Source organism: Crocodylus porosus, unplaced genomic scaffold, assembly GCF_001723895.1.
Source record: "Crocodylus porosus isolate Cpor-Errol unplaced genomic scaffold, CroPor_comp1, whole genome shotgun sequence".
In the NCBI taxonomy this organism is placed as follows: Eukaryota; Metazoa; Chordata; order Crocodylia; family Crocodylidae; genus Crocodylus; species Crocodylus porosus.
Genome location: NW_017728927.1, coordinates 1,149,625 through 1,167,781, shown reverse-complemented (window position 1 = coordinate 1,167,781; position 18,157 = coordinate 1,149,625). Strand labels below are relative to the sequence as shown.

At 42.8% G+C, this 18,157-nt stretch overlaps 2 protein-coding genes across 5 annotated transcripts in view; both read left to right on the top strand.

Moving 5' to 3' along the window:
* Positions 1-12,691, top strand: part of CUNH16orf52 (chromosome unknown C16orf52 homolog) — a 48,283-nt gene extending 35,592 nt beyond the window's left edge. The window contains exons 3-4 of one of the 2 annotated variants that reach the window (XM_019542235.1): positions 8,349-8,441; positions 8,857-12,691. In XM_019542235.1, the coding sequence (XP_019397780.1) occupies positions 8,349-8,441; positions 8,857-9,041 (278 nt within the window). In that variant the 3' untranslated portion in view covers positions 9,042-12,691. The remainder of the gene's footprint in view (positions 1-8,348; positions 8,442-8,856) is intronic. The other variant, XM_019542236.1, reaches the window with a different exon arrangement.
* Positions 12,692-12,953: 262 nt separating this feature from the next.
* Positions 12,954-18,157, top strand: part of VWA3A (von Willebrand factor A domain containing 3A) — a 79,131-nt gene continuing 73,927 nt past the window's right edge. For 2 of the 3 annotated variants that reach the window (XM_019542170.1, XM_019542171.1), the window contains exons 1-3: positions 12,954-13,122; positions 13,677-13,768; positions 14,030-14,156. In XM_019542170.1, the coding sequence (XP_019397715.1) occupies positions 13,117-13,122; positions 13,677-13,768; positions 14,030-14,156 (225 nt within the window). In that variant the 5' untranslated portion in view covers positions 12,954-13,116. The remainder of the gene's footprint in view (positions 13,123-13,676; positions 13,769-14,029; positions 14,157-18,157) is intronic. The other variant, XM_019542169.1, reaches the window with a different exon arrangement.

Below are 18,157 nucleotides of genomic sequence, written 5' to 3'. Positions count from 1 at the left end.
AGGGTCAGAGGGTAGTAATCAATGGCTTGATGTCTAGTTGGCAGCCAGTATCAAGTGGAGTGCCTTAGGGGTTGGTCCTGGCGCCAGTTTTATTCAATATTTTCATCAACAACCTGGAAGATAGCATAGAGAGCACCCTCAGACAGTTTGTATATGATACTGGGGTGTGGGGGAAGGAGTAGAAATCTCATGAGGTTCAACAAGGACAAGTGCAAAGTCCTGCACTTAGGATGGAGCAATCACAAGCACTGATGCAGGCTGGGAGCTGACTGGCTGGGCAGCAGCTCTGCAGAAAAGGACCTGGGGTTTATAGTGGACAATAAGCTTCATGTGAGCCAACAGTGTGCTTTTGTTGTGAAGAAGGCTAATAGCATACTGGGCTGCATTGGTAAGATTGTTGCCAGCAGATCAAGGGAGGTTTTAAGAACTGGCTAGACAAAGCCATGGCTGGGACGATCTAGTGGGGGACAGTCCTGGACAGTCTTGCTTTGAGCAGGAGGTTGGGCTAGATGTAACCTTCTGAGGTCTCTTCCAACCCTATTTTTTATGATTCTAAGTGTCTGTGTCCATCAGAGCACACCTTTTCTCAAGAGCCTGGAATGGGGAAGAAAGTACCCTGGAATCTAAGCAGTTGTATCTATTCACCTCTAGTGCTGGTCCACGTCTTTCTGGGTGAACCAGTCAGGACAGATTTAAAAATAAATAAATCAGGGCAATCCAATATGAGACTGTTACCTGGAGGGGAGCCAGATCCAATCATAGCAAAGAGCCTCTTAGCCACCTCCAGGGAGGTGACTCGCCTTCCAGTGAAGAGAATCTGTGATCAATTTGTTCCCTTTACATCCATATCCTCTCTGGTAATTGCTTTCTGTCCTACCTACCTTCTTAGCAATTTTGGAAATAGTGTTCAACATTATATCATAGAGTTTCACTCCAGGAGTTTTTGAAGTCTCAAGGCTTCAAACATTGTGCTTCCTGCAAAGCATTGTGCTAATGGGAGGGTGGGGAAGGGGGCATATTAAGTGTTTTTGTTGAGGCATTTTTGGTGAGGGATATTTATTTTGGTGTGGGGACTTTGAAGGACACGTGTTTTGATTTGTGCAAGACAAAAGTGGGCTTGCAAATCTAGAGAGTCACTAGATTGAGATGCTCTAGAGCCACCCTTTCTTCTTGAGTCACTTCTGCCTTTTTCTACAGTGTATGGGACTAACATCCACATGTCCAGGCCTTGTGGAGCAGAGAGATACTGTTAAGTTCCAAACCTTGCCTTTCTGCATCTTCCTTCCTATCTCATTTCGGGAATGAGATTCCTGCTCTCAAGACCACCTTTTTTCAGGATGTGCAGACTTTGTTTGAACTTGGTTTATAGAGAAGGTTTTCCCACAACAAGGATTCTCTTATTGGTATTTCCACCTCCTGCAAGAAAGGTGATTTGAAGCTCATCCCAAATGTAAGAAAGAAAATTTTCTATCATTTTCCTGGATGTTGGTGATTAGTATGATTACCCCCATCCCCCTCATAGGGTCCTATTTCCATATGTCAGTCAGAGCTACCCAAAATACCCAAGACTTACAATAGAAGGCTTTTGCCACCATTTCAGTGCACTTCCTTTCAGCCTATAAATAGTTCCAGAAGTATTTTCAAAATGTATGAATGGCAGTTGCACAACTTCAGCATTCAGGTATCCAAGTATCTTCCGTATTTGGATGATTGACTTTATTAGTGGTCAGTCCAAAAAAAAAAATCACATTAGACAACTCCTGTGACTTTTGCTCAGCTAGGGCTGAAAATAAGCACAAAAAGTCTATATTAATACCATTTAAAAAAACCTGAGCTTATAGCATTTTGACCTCAGTTACTACTTGCTTATCACAAGGCATTCCTCAATATTTTAACTGCATGCAAAAGTTTTTGAGAGAGAACCAAAGACAACTAAAGAGGCTTACCTATGACTGGCAAGACGCATACTATCATGCAACCATGTGACTTCAGACACCAAGCTTCTCTGTGTCAGTTTGAGTTGGGACAGTGTACAAACCTGTTAGACCTTGATAGAAGTGCTCTGCTCCTTTGGTTGGGGATAGGTGCTCACAGTCTGCAAAGATGCTCCCTTTTTCTCTCTTGCTACTAATAGTGACCTGGTCATAGATGCTTCAAGCAAGGGCTGGTATTCTCATCTGGAGAATATGAAGTTTCAGGGTCTGTGGCCAAATTGGGGAAACCTGTTTTGAACCAAGTGTATGCATTGAGCATGTAGAGCAGCGTTTCCCAACCCTTTTCAACCCCGGAACACTTGCATGGCTTCCTCCACCCTATGGCCCACTGGCCAAGTCGGGTAGGGGGTTGTGAGCAGCCAAATGCTACAGACTGGAGGCAGGGTGATGACTGGCCAAATGCCGTGGAGGGGGAGATGGGGTGGTGAATGGCTGAACACCGCAGACTGGGGTGGGGAGGTAGCAAGTGGCGGGACGCTGCAGAGCGGCGAGAAGCAGGTGGCGTGGCTTTTGAATCACTGGCTGGAGCCACGCCCCCCAGGTTGTCTGGCTGCACGCAGCAGCAGCAGCAGGTGGGGGGTGTGGCTCCAGCCCAAAATGCTGCGGCACACCTGGACATGCCTGATGGCACACCAGTTGGGAAACGGTGAAGTAGACAGCTGCACAGCATAAGTGTACAATTACCATGTACCTTTGAGCAAAAAAAGCATGACCAAATCAGTTCTACTGTGTCAAGGAAGTCCACTGTGTAGTTTCTGTTCCACACCCCCCATATTGCAGTAAGGCACATTTAATCTCCTTGGGGTAAGAAACATATTAGTAGATACCTTCAACAGAAGGCATTTCTCTCTCGCAAGTGGTCTTGGAAAGGTGGCATCCAATATATTTTATATATGGAGAACACCTATGTTGGATGCCTTTACCATCACTGAACAAGAAATGCCTAAGGTGTTGTTTTGGTGTAAGTTAAAGGCAAGGTTCTGTTATAGACTTGTTCCTGTATATGCTTCCCCAGTTTGACAAAATACTAGGGAAGTAGAAACAGAATTGTTCCACAGTGATACTTATAGCAGGTTGGACAAGATGGTGTTGCTGTGTCAACCAATGGAAGCTCTCATCAGTTGCCTGTAATCTCTCTCTTTCTTTTTTTTTTTTTTAAATAAAAAAGCCTGCCTTTACAGAATTGCAGCTAACTTCTGCATTCAGATATTCAGTTATCTCATATGGCTAATCTCTGGCTATGCTCCCTTGGGAGCTCCATCTGTAAGAAGATTCTTTCAATACATACAGGGAAAGAGCCTAAAAAAGCACTTACCAGAAGAAAGGCAAAAGTCTTTTGCATATAGTACCAAACAAATCTGTTACATACTCGGACAGTAATTCATGTGGTTGGTTTGTTTTTTTTTCAAATTTTTGCTGTACTGAAAGAACTGCACCAAGAATGTCTGTTAGCTTGGTTAGAGTTCATTTCACAGCAATATCAGCTTTTCATTTTCAAACCCAAGGTAAATCGGTCTGTATGCATCTATTGTAAGAATAGTCCTCAAAAGGCTTTATCAGACCTTATCCATTGATTCATGATGTCATTTCATTTTCATGTAATCTGCATTCTCTCCTGATTTATGGGACCTTTATGTTTGAGTCTATGACTTCCTGTTTGTCCTGTCTCCCTCCTGCTACAAAACTATATATTTTTGTGCAATAACTTTAGCCAGGAGAGTTTTAGAATTGCAAACCTTGATGAGACATCCATGATATGCCAAATTCCACGAGAATAATGTCTCTTAGTGAGCACATCCAAAATTCAGGCCCAAGACTATTTTGGCTTTTCATTTAAATTTGACTTTTTCTCCTGATATTCTTTGTGAAGCCTGCCTCCTGCGGGACTATTTTGGCTTTTCATTTAAATTTGACTTTTTCTCCTGATATTCTTTGTGAAGCCTGCCTCCTGCGGGATGAAAAAAGGTTTTATCCTTCGATATTTACAGAGCTGTGTCCTTCATTATTCCTAATATCTATATATCAGTCCAGGGGCAGTGTTAGCAAAAAGTCTCCAACTTGTGTGTATGCATGTTCCAATGTAGGTGTACATACCATATTTCAAAGAAAATCAGTTATTATGGGGGTAAGTAACAGTCATTTGCAAATTATTTCCTGTACATTCATGAGGCCGTTTAAAAACTTGGTAACACTGTGATTCTTGAAAGTAACGAAGCAAAAATAGCTTTGAAAATCCAAGTGATGATTGCAGTGTTCTGAAGGCATTTCATGTGAGTACATTGTTGTTAATGTCTTCTTAGCACTTTTGAAGAGAACTAGAACTTTTTCTTCAGGCGGACAAACTAGATGGAATAGGAAACGCATTGAGTTCTAACAGTGACTCATCCTGGGCATGCTTTTGCAATTGTTACTAATTACACATTATCTATTACTAATTATGCACTATTAAACATTGTTGCCTGGGCCATTTTAAAAATAAAACTTTTTTCCATGATGATACAGATTTATTTAAACATATCTAAGAATCTTTTCTATAGCTAGCCCAGTTATGGATTTTTTTACCATTAAAATAGGAAATTTGATTCGTCAGCAAAAAACGAGAACAAAACTTATCATGTGGGATAATACTGCTCTATAGAGGTGTGAATTAAAGCACCTTAATAAACGATATAGTATTCAAATACATTCAGATTCACTTCATAAAAGAAATTAATCAGCTGCATCTCAAAGTAACAGTTTGTTAGCTAGGCAGTCTGTAGACTTTTAATTTGGGATCTATTTAAATTGTACCGGAAGTGCGCTGCACAGCAACTCCTTTTAATCTTGCTCTTTTTTCCATGCACCCTCCCTGCCACTGAGAGGCTCCACCATTCGTCTCCTGCTCCTGATCGTCCAAGAGGCAAAAACCATGATTTTAAATACCCCATGGGTTTGGTTTTGTTTTTTTGTTTCCTGACTGATCAGCAGCAAATGGCAGGGGCCCTTTTGGCCAATCAGCAGTCGGAGGCAAAAAACACGGTTTTAAACATGCCATAGCTTTTGCTTTCCAGCTGATCAGAAGCAAGCAGCAGGGCTGCTGGGGCCCCTTTGCCAATCAGCAGCCAGGGAACACATGGAAAAAAGCAAGATTGAAGAAGCTTCTGCGCAGTGCATTTCTGAAGTGGTTTAGGTGGATCCTTTCTTAATCAGTCTCTTGTCTTCTACTAGAGCTGCTATATTAAAAAGAAGGTACAGGCTCCCTCTAGTGGCTTATTTGGCTCTGAATGATTCAGTTAAATGCTGTTCCCTTAAATCTGAAGGTCTAATCTAATTTTGGCTTGACCAAGGTAGATGCTCTGCATATCTGCTAATCCATGAAAACAGCTGCTGTGGTAGGGTGTGCACAGTTTTTTGAAAAAAAAACTGCTTGGTTGATAGCTTGAAGTTATTGGATTCATTGCACATGAAGCCTAAATCCAGAGTTTAAAAGTCTTCTTTATAAAACCACTAATGAATTTTTCTCCCAAAGCTGAGCCCTGCATTGTACCATTCGTAAGTTGTTGGGGTTTTTTTGGTTTGGTTTTTTTGTTTGGTTTTTTTATGAAGAATTACTTGAGGTCTTAAGGGATGTAAAAAACTGTCTAACGCTGGTAAGCATGAGGTTTGTTGAGCTTTTTTTTTTTAAGTGTATATATGCAAAGTAACACATGAGGAAAGAATCTGAACATTTGAGAGTTTTTGTAAATGCATTTAACTAGGCATATTTTAAAATATAAATACAACATTATTCAGGTTTGTGTGAGCTCTGTTCATGAGTGGTACTAGAAAGGTCCAGTTGTCGGCAATATGGGACTGGAGGAACTGCTAACATTTTGTCTCTGGAGGTAACAGTAGCTGGAATTCCATACATGTTTTTCATAAGTTGGGAAGGTAAAGTAGGGAGTAGAGCCTCCCTGGAGTTGCTGGTCTTTCTATCAGCTCTCAGTGCAGTGAGGTGCTTGTATTAATGACCATTATTCAGGTAAGGGCAGAACTGTACTTTGAGGTTGGTTAGAATTTAAAATGGAACAGAGGGAGGGAAGAAGTGTGCGTGTAAATAATACATGGGGGGTTTTGGGTAGGGAAATGGGTTTAATTGCTGGGTAAATAGATGTTAGATACAATTTTAAAAGCTGTTTTATAATGAGTATATTGGACATGTAGTTTAATTTTGTGGAACTAAAGAAAGTATTAAAAAACACCTAATAGATTATTTGTATGACTTCACCCGCTGAAATTCTGCAGCTGTCCACTAGTATTTTTCATCTACTAGTACATTCTTAAACACAGCAGTGAACAATCAACAGCTAATCTTTTTTACAACAAACTCCCCTGGCAGACATTAATTTAAACATGCAGTGATATCTGAGGAATATTATCCCAGATCCCCAAAACTGCAGATCCTGCCATGCCTTGCAGATGGTTGAGGAAGAACAAAGCATACAAGCCACAAATACAAATGACTACAAACCAGCTATAAAGATGTTCCACATTTAACAAGTAACATCTTTGTGTGTGGTTGGCCATTTTATCTTATGATAATTGCTTGCATGTGTGACATTTACAATTTATTGCACAATTAACATGTTACATTTATCATGATTAACCTCTGCTAGGAGTCGAAGAGACGCATGTTACCTCATTGAATATCTTGTCTGAAAACCATTTTATGCAGATTCATATGTTCAGTATTAAGCAGGTTATTTATACTACATGAACTTATTTACAGAAACATGGAGGATGTCAGCAGATGCACAGACACGTCTGTGTCACTGGTTTGAACAGAGTACAAAATAGGGTTACTATACATCCAGGTTTTCCTGGACGTGTCCTTTTTCTGGGTCCTCCAATCTCTGCTTGGGCCGTTTTTGAAATCTGAACAAATGTCTGGGATGTTGCTCTGCTTCGCTGGTACAGACCTGGGGAGGGCGATTGGAGGCAGGGGGTACCATGTGCAACTGCAGATGCACACGAACATGGCCAGCATGCAGCCAGGCAGGTTAGTGGAAGCAGTCTCTGCAGCTGGATGCAGGTAAGTCTATGGGGAGTGGGGGTTGGAGGGCCAGGGCTTGGGGGCTCTTGAGCCGGGAGGTGGAGAGGTTGGGTGTGTGAGGGGTAGCAGGTGACTGCTGCCACTGGGGAATGGTATCTAAACATGAGAGCTGCAGCAGGGCACAGGGGCAGGAGGAAGGTGCCTTGCCCCTCCAGCAGGGAAAGGGGGCGGAGGGGGCCCTTCAGGGGGGCAATGGGGTGTTGTGGCGTCAAGCTAGTGGCACCGGGGACTGGTGCCCATGCTCACAGGGACAGGGCACCTGGGGAAACACTGTGGCAGGGAGGGGGACAGGGGGTGTAGCCAGATTGCCTGGTGCAGCATGGGAGCCCTAGCCTGGACCCAGGGATGCTACAGCTGTCCCCTCCTTCCTCCAGCCTCTGCTGGGGCCGGACTCACTCTGCAGCCACTACATTTGAGCCTGGTCAGGATGGGGGCAGCTGGATGCCCTCTCTGGCAGTGCTGGGGGGAACAGAGGGGCTGCGGGCTGGGAGTGAGGGGCATCAGCAGGGCTGTGAGGACTGTGAGTGGGGAGTGAGGGGCTGGGGGCGAGGGTTGGGAGTGAAGGGCAGCAGCTTGGCCCAGTGCAGTGGGGGACTGGGTAGGGAGTGAGGGGCACTGACAGGACCAGGGGTCTGTGGGACAGGATTGAGGGGTAGCAGCAGGGATGGGGAGCTGCAGGTTTGGACTGAGAGTCACCTAGCATAGCCAAGGGGGGCAAGGGACTGTGAATCAGTAGTTAGGGGCACTGTTAGGGCCAGGGGTCTTCAGGTCAGGAGTTAGGGAGAGCACCAGGGACAGAGGACTGCAGGCTGGGAGTGAGAGGCACCGACAGGACCCGGGGGTTGTGGGTTAGGAGTCTGGTGTCCCCCTAACAGACTCCTAACGGGTGTCCTCTTTTTTTGGAACTGGCAATATGGTAACCCTAACTAAAACACTTCAAAGGATGTTGGTCAATAGTAGAGCCTGAAAGAATGTGAAAAGTGTTATGAACTTTTTTAATTACTAATTTCATAGTGACTCTTTGTATGGGTCTTTCCACAAAGGAATATGTGTTCTTTACCGCATAAGTTATGCATATGAATTGACTTATTCAAGTGAAATAAAAATCGGGTTTTTGGTGCTTTGCATCTATGAAAGGTGAGCTTGGGCTCTTTTACAGAGAAGGTTAGATCTTAATCTGAAAGCTCTAATGGAGTATCTTAACACTTGGGTTACGGTGGTATGTTTTAATTAACCTAAAGAAAAATATAATGACAAACAATGAGTGTGTTTTCTATTTTTAGCAAAGCATGTACTGAAAATATGCAAATCTATTGTGTGGAAGAATAGGAGAGGGCAACTACATTTGGGAAAAGACAACCCTTTGATAATGGAAAGTGAGTTTCTTCAGTGTTTGAATGTTAATTTACATTGACTTTGGGGGAAAATGATTGTCTAAAATTGAACGTACATAATCTATGATTAGATTCATGAATGGTGGAAGAAATGCATCTTTAAAACTCAGTCTTTCTGTAGTGGTGATTTTTTTTTTTTTTTTTAATGCTCTTCTCAATATGGTTTAAATGATCATCAAAGTGGAATTCTTTTTACCTTCCTCTAGAAGATTGAGCATGGTACATCCTTTGTGATTAGTTTCTTCCAGATGAACTTGTTTGGCATTGATTTACCTCAGTCCTTCCATAGTTAGTACAGAGCAAAATATTGATAGTTCACTCTTTTCTGTACTGCCCTATGAACTGAGGGGAAAAAATTCAAGAAAATAGTAATTATTTTTATTTATTTATTTTTCAGTGATCCTATTCTGCATGGCAGCCCTAATATTTCCAATAGGATTTTACATCAATGAAGTTGGAGGTCAACCATATAAATTGCCCAACAATACAGTGGTTGGGTCTTCATATGTACTGTTTGTTTTATCCATTTTCTTTACAATAGTTGGACTTCTATTTGCTGGCAAAGTTTGTTTACCTGGCTGATGAATGTCTAAACTTCATGACTCTTATTTTGGAAGAGAGCAAGACATCAAAGTTGCATTCTCTGGAGGATGCCTAGATCAGACTATCAAATACTAACTGAAAAGAGGAATGCTTTGACTTGTTCTCACTATGCACTTTGGATAAAAAAGGAGAGCCTTTCCCATAACCAAATACAACGCTGACTAATCTCCTGAGCATATTAATGCAGTCAGGTCTGCACTGTGATAGGAACTAGTGAAGAAGAATGCTTTACACTGAGAAGCATATTGCCCCATGTTACTGTACCATACCTGTTTTTAATGTCTAACAAATTGAAAGTAAAAGTATTTATGAACTTTGTGGTAGACCAGAGGGTTGCAAAGGAATTCAAGTGAGGCTGGCCTCGCTGATTAGGAGATTAGTGTTTTACATCTTCCTTCTGACGAGCAAAGCCTTTGGCACCAAAATGGATCCGTCTTGCATTACTGCACCAAGAAGCCAATAGATCAAAACATGTTCTCTAAAATGTATGTAAGAACAAAAATGACATCCCACCTACTCCCCTGGGCCCCAACGCCTCAACTGTAGAAAAACGCTAAGACATTTTAGGGGAAAATTTTTCCTTATATTTATATAAAATATATATATATTTTGCTGATGCAGTATACAGTGTGTGTGTATGCGCATATCTACAAGGATGTGGATATACACACAACAGTTCCTGGAAGAGAACTCAGAATGCTTTGCTAGCAAAACACTGTGGTGTGCAAAACTAGAACTCAATAGAAAAAAGCCATTTCTCTGAAGGCCACATAGCTGAGAGTCTTCAGTTTACCTCATTCTTTGTAGCAGCCCTTGATTTTAACAGTTTTTTGTAATAGGTACAAACAATCCCATGCCTTTCTAGGTGCAATTTTAAGTTAAGCTAAAATTCTTTGTATGGTAATTTATTTGTATATGAGAATAGAAGGTGAAATCATGTCATACCTTAAAACCCTAATTTTGGGAAACTGACACTATTCACTATTTAAATTATTAGCAACTGTTGTACAGGGAGTCTCTCCTTTTTCTTTTTCTTTCTTTCTTTCTTTCTCTCTCTCTTTCTTTCTTTCTCTCATTACATTGAGTGCTTTAATTTATGTTCAAGCACAGCAATTTACCACAGGTGAATATTCCTGTAGAGCATATAAAATGCAGTGTTTAGGTCAAGCTATTAAAGACAATTCTCTAGTAAAGATGGATTAATTTATTTTCATTTGTGAAAATTAATGTAATCTATCTTTATCAAAATGAGTAACAAAATTGTGTTATTGTGTCTGTATGCCTTATTGTTGTTATCAGATATGGATTTAAAAGTCATCTAAATTCAGAGAACATGCTCTCCCCTGAAATCGGTTTGTGTATTGTTTAAATATGAAAATCAAAAAACTTTGGATCCATGTGTCATGCTGCATCTGAATAGGCACTGATTTAGATCTGGCAGTCCTTATTCCTTTAAAAAAACAAAGGCACCTCCATTCCCCCCCCCCCAAAAAAAAACCAAAACAAAACCCCAAACAAACAAACAAAACACTTTTGGTTGATGTCCCTTAATTTGCCTGCAGGATCAAGCCCTATTTCTAGGTCTTTGTAATTTTTATGTTTTTTGTGGGGAAATAGTGACACAAAAACAAGTGACATGAAAAGCAACATAACAGAGCGACAGTATTTGGTGTTAGTTACATTGTGGCAGCTATGCTTTTATAAGGCAAAAATGAATCTGAGTGCATTTTTCGCTGAGAGGTGCTTTAGAAAATTACTTACGATTTATTTTGGTGTGGCCAGGATTGTAGGAGAACTATGTTGGATAAGCTCAAGTGTTAGAAATGGGACACCTCATGCAATTACCTTAACTATGTGCCATTTGAAATTTCTGTTTTCTTCGAAGCGTTTTAGTGAGGAAAAATTAATTGTGTATCATAATTTCTCATTGGCATTTTTGGATAAACATGTCTCTGGAGTGTTTGCTCTCTGATTTATTTTATTTCATTTCATTTTTTCAACCGGTCACTCACAGGCCAAAAGAAGCTATCACTGATAATGTGTAAATTTAAAGTAAAGCTATTTATATATGTATTTTTGAAAAAGCATCCAGTCACCTGCCTGTTTTTGATTTAGTTCCTAATTTTAGGTCCATATCCTACAAGTGAATGGGCATAGGCAACTGGAACTTTATTATCAATAAAAAGAAACCTCTCCGTAGATCCAATTGCAAGGCTTGTGCCTAAGTTTGCAGTGTTATTGCTGGTGTGCCCTGACATAAAGTGTTTCAATTTTTTAAAATTAAATTAAACTATGAGAAGCTTTCTTTTTTCAGAAATGACAGTTCTCTGTAAATAGTTCCATGATCTATTTTAACTGGAACCCAGGCATGGGGTGGAGAGTTTCTCAGCTGCTAAGAATTGTCCCTATGTTTACTTGTTATAATGACATTCTGTTATAAGATCGTTCATTTAGGCTTACAGTAAATACATTACGTTTTTAATAAAGAATAATTTTATCGTGGAGCATATCCAGTCCATGAATGGCTGGTTGGAATTATCCAGTCTGCCAGAGCTACAGCTATGAATCATTAAGAGACTGTAGATTCACCTAGCAGGATGTTTGTTTAAATGTTTTGGGAGGCATCCTTTTTTTTTTTTTTTTTTAAGTAAGAGTTAATTCATGCAAATGAAGAGACAGTTGTCAACAGTTGCTTTTAATAATGTCACTAAGTACTATATAGTACAGTATTAATTTATAGCAGAAAAGCATATCTTGTAAACTGTATATAAACACTGTTCTATGGTGCAATCATTTGTCAAACTTATGTCTGTTACTTTTTGTTTTTTAAAGTCGTGTGCATTCTCTTCATACCTAAGAGCATCACTGTAAAATCTGCTGAATACTATTTATAGGTTTTATTTGCACAAGGATTAGTTCTAAACTACAGGACGTTCATGTTGAACATGCCTAAACATCTGTAGACTTTCAAGTCCATTAAAAACAAACGTTTCCGTATGAGTCTTCTCCAAAGGTAATCCATATATCTATGTCGTTGAGTGTTTTATGTAAACTTCTTCTGACTCTGCCACCCTCTCCTACTACTATTTTGTTTTTTAACGGAAGGACAGCTCATTTTTATTATAGGTCCCTACGCCCCCTTCCTTGGTCTTCATCTGGTCACCAGAAAGGCTTGCTGTCACCACCTGATGCAATTTTATGTAAATACTTCTTGAGCTAACACGAGCAAGTCCCGTCGGTTTTGCCTGCAGGCGGCCGGACCTACCGGCAGGGCTGGGGGTTTTCATTTTGGTTTTCTGTTAGTCTCCCGCGGGGCCGAAGCGCCCCTTCCCTGCGCGCTGTCGCTGTCACTCCCGCAGGCAGCAGCGGGCGTGCCCGCGCTGCTCCCGCAGCCGTGTCCGTCCCCCGCCCCGCGCTGCCTCTTCACGGGGAAGGACGGGGACAAATATGAAGGAAAAAGGGGGCTTCAACGAACCGCCCCACCTCCCTGCCCCCGGTTTGTTTTCTGATTGGTTCGTGACCGGTTTCCAGACAAACGTTACTGCGGACTGTACGCAATGAACACGATGTTCTTCACTTGTATTTTTGTTATTGAGCAAGTTTATCGAAATAAATTGTCTACTAAAGCGCCTGGTCCCCCGGCTCCGCTAATTGGGGGGGGTGGGGGGGCCGCGGACCGTGCCACACGCAACCCGCCCTTTCCCTTCGCTCCGCGCGGCCGGCAGCGGACCCCGCCCCGACTGGACGCGCAGACCAGCGTCTCCCCCGCCCCCGAGACAATGGTTCCTTTCGTTTCTCCTGGCAACGCAGCGCCCGGCCCCGCCCCCGCCGCCTGCCTCCTGCCTCCCTCGGGCGCGCGGTGGGAAGGGGCTGTGGCGGCCGCCGCCTCTGAGGGCCGCAGCGGGGGGGAGCGCGGTCCCGGGACTGTCCCTGCAGAGTCCTCTCAGCTCAGCCCCGGCCGCAGCGCAGGGATTTCTAGCTGAGGCGGCCGGGCCCCTTGCCCCCAGCCTCGGGTGCTTGGCGCAGCGGCTGCCCCCGGGTATAAAGTAGCCGCATGCGGGTGAGTGGCGGTGGGGCTGCGGAGTTCTGGGTTTTGGTGGGCATCCTTTGAGGGTCCCTCTCTCTGGGCGAGCTGTCGGCCGCGCAGGATGGAGCGGGGTTAGACGAACTGGCCGCAGCCGGGCGGGTCCAGAGCGCCGCTGTCTCCCGAGCTTCCTTGCACCTGAACAGACCCCTCTGCTACAAAGCTTTTCTTCTCGGTGAGTTTACGTTGCTCCAGCACCCGGGCTGCTTCCTCTTCCAGCAGCCTGAGCTGCACCTTCGTGACTGGATACAGCCCCAACAAACGAAGAACTTGTTGCAAATAAATGCCTATGTAACAAAAATATTGGGGAATTATTCACACACACCTTCCCTCTTGTGATGTGGGTTGCGCTAGGGCATTATTTTTTTTAAACTTGGCTATATATATCCCCAGCAGTGCTACATCTGTGATTTCTATTTATCTGAATCGTGAGGCAATGATGCCTTGGATCAGTGATATCTTTTCTAATGCTTGTAAACGGCTGTCCCTGATTTACATTCTCTTCTTCGATGTGTCTGTTTCTTCTTTAGAAGGTTAAGTCTTTGGGCCTAAGCACCATGGATGTGCAGACCAGAAAAATGGCGCAGTTACTGGACAATGATATGTTCTTGGAAAAAGTGGGGTAAGGATATTGCAGAATCTTTAATGGGGAATTCTTAAATGAAAGACGCGCTTGTATGGAATTGTAAGTTTATATTTTTTTTCCTTAAATAGCATATATACTGTATTTGGGATGCTAAAAAAGGGTCCTTAGTTGTCAAATGTATGCAAGCCAAAATGTTTAGGTCTTATAAGTGACTAACATAACAACGGTGTTTTCAGTGTTCAGACAATTATTCAGTTGAGACAATTGGATTAAAAAACTTATCGACTTACTCTGTAGGGTAAGCGTGGGCTCTGATGGACTTTCAGAAAGAGGTCTTCCACCTGGGCAAAATGTTACAATAACAGATTTGGAGCTTGACAATGGATTGTTGGTTACACATGTCAACCAAACACAAGACCTGCTGGTAAGCAAATTTACCGAGTAAATACAGTAATTTTTAAAATGATGTATACCTGTTTTAATTATTTAGATGGGAATAAATTAAGAAAAAGGAAAGGAGACAGAGATGTTAAGATGCTTGTCGTTGCTAGTCTCAGTTACGGAGGCATCCCGCTCCTTTACCTATCTGATACCCTCAGCACCCTCCAAATTACACCAAAAACTGCTGTTAAAGTACTTGGCCCATCTTTCGATTGGGTCATGCCTTTCCCTCTCACCTCTGAATTGCTCCATTTGAGGCACAGACGGAAGTGACAATTTTTGCCTCATCTGGCCACAGAAAGCAGTTTATAGCTATGACCAAGCACAAGTGCATGGCTTCAGACAGCTTCAAAAAATGGCTGATCCGGTGAAAATCAGACCCCTCCTTTCATGAGAGATCAGATGAAGACATTTAAAAAAAATAGCGTCTTTTGTAACTTTTATCTGGGGAGCTACTAGCCTGTGGCTGTTTTCAGAATAGGAGGGGTAAAAGGGAGCAGAGGGAGTTCAGTCTGGGGGTTTTTTAGCCCCCTCAAGAGGGCTTCAGCATCAGCTGGGGAGCCCCAAGAATGAGCTCTGTCTGCTGCCTTTCCCCCCTCCCATTCTGAAAACAGCAGGCACTGGCAGAGAGCCTGGCCATTGCTATGGGAACTTGGCTACAGGCTCAGATTCCCCTCAGCCCTGGAACCAACAGTGAACTTCTTTTTGGTCTGAGGTGTTGTAACTCAGAATGCTTTGCCGAACACATTCGGAGTTACATTTGGGAGCTGCACTTCTGTCTGCACCCTTGGTTCAGGCTTCGTGTCCAGGCTTTTAAGCCATATATAACTTTTTATCTGCTCTGGTCTAGTTCTGAATTGCCCCATGGGCAGAGTTGAGATTTTGTAAAGCGGGGTGTAGAGCAGTGACTGGCATTGCTGGGGTGGCTGTACCTTCACTTCCAACTTCCCCACTGTCTTTCACTGGGATGGGCAAACCATGCCATTGGAGGAGCAGCCTTCGACCTTTTTAAAGTACCTGAATCAGGTAAGAAACTTCCCTACTCTGCTCTTGGCATCCTCTCTCTTCCCTCCGTATTCAGCAGCCAGAGCTACTTCTGCCCTGCTTCAGCCAAGCTGCTCAGGGAGCCAGGCTCAGCTGGGGCAGCAGTGGCAGGCAGATTCTCCCTTGTGCCTGTTCTCGAGCTTGAGGGGAACACCTGGTGGGGATTGGACGGGAAGGAAGAACCCACTCACTATCACTGCTGCGTTCCTGGGCTGAACTCAGCTCCCTGCAAAACCTAGGTAGAGTGGGGCAGGAACAGCTCAGGAGCAACCTCCACCCCTGGGCAGCTGAAGACAGAGGAAACAGTGGCAGTGGTGGGCTGGAGGTGGGGAGTGGAATGGGAGAGAAGGGATGGCATGCTGCTGAGAATGGAGGGGAGGACAGAAGGAGGTTTTTTACCTGGCTCAGAGACTTTAAAAAGACACTGGCTGCTGCTCCCATGACACGGTCTGAAAGGGGGTGTTTGACCATGCCACTGCACCCCCTTTGGATCTGCCCCTGAATTGTCCCCTTTAGTCCAGTACTTTGTCAGCGGTATCAGCCTTCCCTACTCATTTGTTAGTTATTTACTCAGATGTTTCCATGGCTTCCTCTATACTGGGCCTATGCATGGAACACCCTTGATTTGATTCACAATGCTTCTGCTCTGTCTGCATTCAAGGCCTTTGTAAAGACCCAATTCTAGTGTGGTGGTCACAGGGAAACTTACAGAATTTTTACTTGAAAGTAGAGGCAATCAGGGATTTTTTGGGTAAACTTTTTCACTGGAAAATGATACTTTGTTGAAATGAAAAATTCTAGTAGGAGCATCAGTTTTAACAAAACCTTTGGGAATTCTTCTCAGGTACAGGTTGGAAGTCTGATCTAAACATTAGAGATATACTGACCCCCATCTACAACCATGAGGCTTGGACTTGTCCATTTATTAAGGTCCTTGAATTTGGTTTTCTCACAATACAATTAAGCCCCTGCTGTAAGCAGGCAGAGCAGTGACCGGGACTCGTTTTTCCTATATCTCAAATGAGTACCCTACTACAGAGCTATAGATCTGGTGTTTCTGTGGCCAGTAAATGGCCAGTTCATTACTCAAAATTGAATAGCTCCAACAGAATAGGCTGAGAGAGATCCACTCTATAATAACAAATGGTGTTGTGAATCAGGCACTTCCTGGGAATGAAGGAAAGCCAAAATAAAATTCCTGCTCTGAAAAATTTCAGATTTCAGTTTTGTCCAGCTGCAGAACAAGAAAAAACTGAAATCTCAAAAATTTTCATACAAGAGAACTTTTTCCCACCCAGCTCTATTTACAACTTCAATAAGCAGTTAGAAAATAACTTCAGTAAGCAGTTAAAAACTATCAATAACGTGATAGAATTAGAGATAGTGTAATCTAATATCCATGACATAATCCATCATGATTCATGACTGGTCTACTGTCTTTTTCTTAAAGAGAAACAAACGTGAAAAAGAGTGGAAAAACTTGAGCTTCTTTCTCATTCTATTAATAAGTTATTGTGGACCAGTATAATGAAGAGGGATGACAAAATAGTGACCAATTATTTTTTTGTGTGAATTGCTTATCAAAAGGAAATACCATATTTACTCAAATAGATAACCCTGATTATAAGACAACCCCCCTTCCGGTAATTAGATTCTATGTATGGAAAGTAGATAAATATGTTATCATTTTCTAGGTATAAAATTTAATTATTGGAAATTTGCCACGAATTTGTCCCCCCCTCCCACTGCTACAGCAGGGAAAATAAATCTGGGGGGTCAGATAGCCCTGTTGCTCTCTCCTTCCCTGCAGCTTTTCCCTGGCAGCCCCTTCCCCCTCTCCTTACTGTCAGGTCTTGCTGTCCCTGAACACATGAAAGTGAGGAGCAAATTTGAAAACAATAACCTTGAAATGAAAAATGGCTGTAGTAATTTATACATAGTACCTGTGCACCTAGTTAATCTAGAATTGGTGTATGCTACCTTTTTTGAAACTACTGAAAGTTTTTTAATACAGGTACTACATAAACACACTTTAAAGTAGCACTTTTGTACCTATTTATATATAGTACAAACTTTTTTTTTTTGCCAAAATATATATTTCTGTATAAATAAATACCTATACCTCTATGGACCTGTCTTGTCACGGATATGGTTCACTTGACAACCCAAAACACACATCTACAGTTATTCCGACAGGCTATACTAACCTATTCTTGAGGTATGTTTCCAACAGCACTTTGGCCTTTTTGGCTAAGATCAAATGAACCATTTTTGGCACCAAGAGGAGCGTGCCAGGACTGGGCTGGCTGTGGCCCTTGTGGGGCTGGCCTGGTATTGCAGTACTTCCAGGCCCAGTGCCAGTTTCCTGTGGAGGGAACATCTGCTCAGGTCCCTTCCGACCCTACAAACTCCCTATAAACTCCCCACCATCATCCTCCCTATTACAATAATCACACCATGCTCCCATACACCCACATGCCCGTCACCATCTTCTTGAACAATTACCATCATGTGAAACTGCCTCCATTTCCCACCACTCTCCCCTCTCCCACCCCCCCACAATCCCTCTCTACTTCCCTTCCTGCTCCTTAATCCACATCATCTTTGTCATCCCCTTCCTCCCCATCATCCTTATTGCTCACCCCCTCTTCGTCACTATCATTGTCCTCTTCCTCATTGTTGTTGTCATTTTCTCTGGGGGAGGATCTTGTTTCTGAACAATCTGTGCCAATCTTTTCTCTTCCATGCACCCTCCACCATCATCTCCCCATCATCTTCTTTTGTCTTCCTGTAGTATACCTTCAGCTCACTCACTCCCATTCTGATGCAGTCCAGGTTCCTGGTCTTCCACATGGGCATTCCTACCTAGAGCCCTTGCTGATTGGTCACGTGTCTAAACAGTACCTTTCTCTGGTCAGGCTCTTAACCCCAGTCACCATC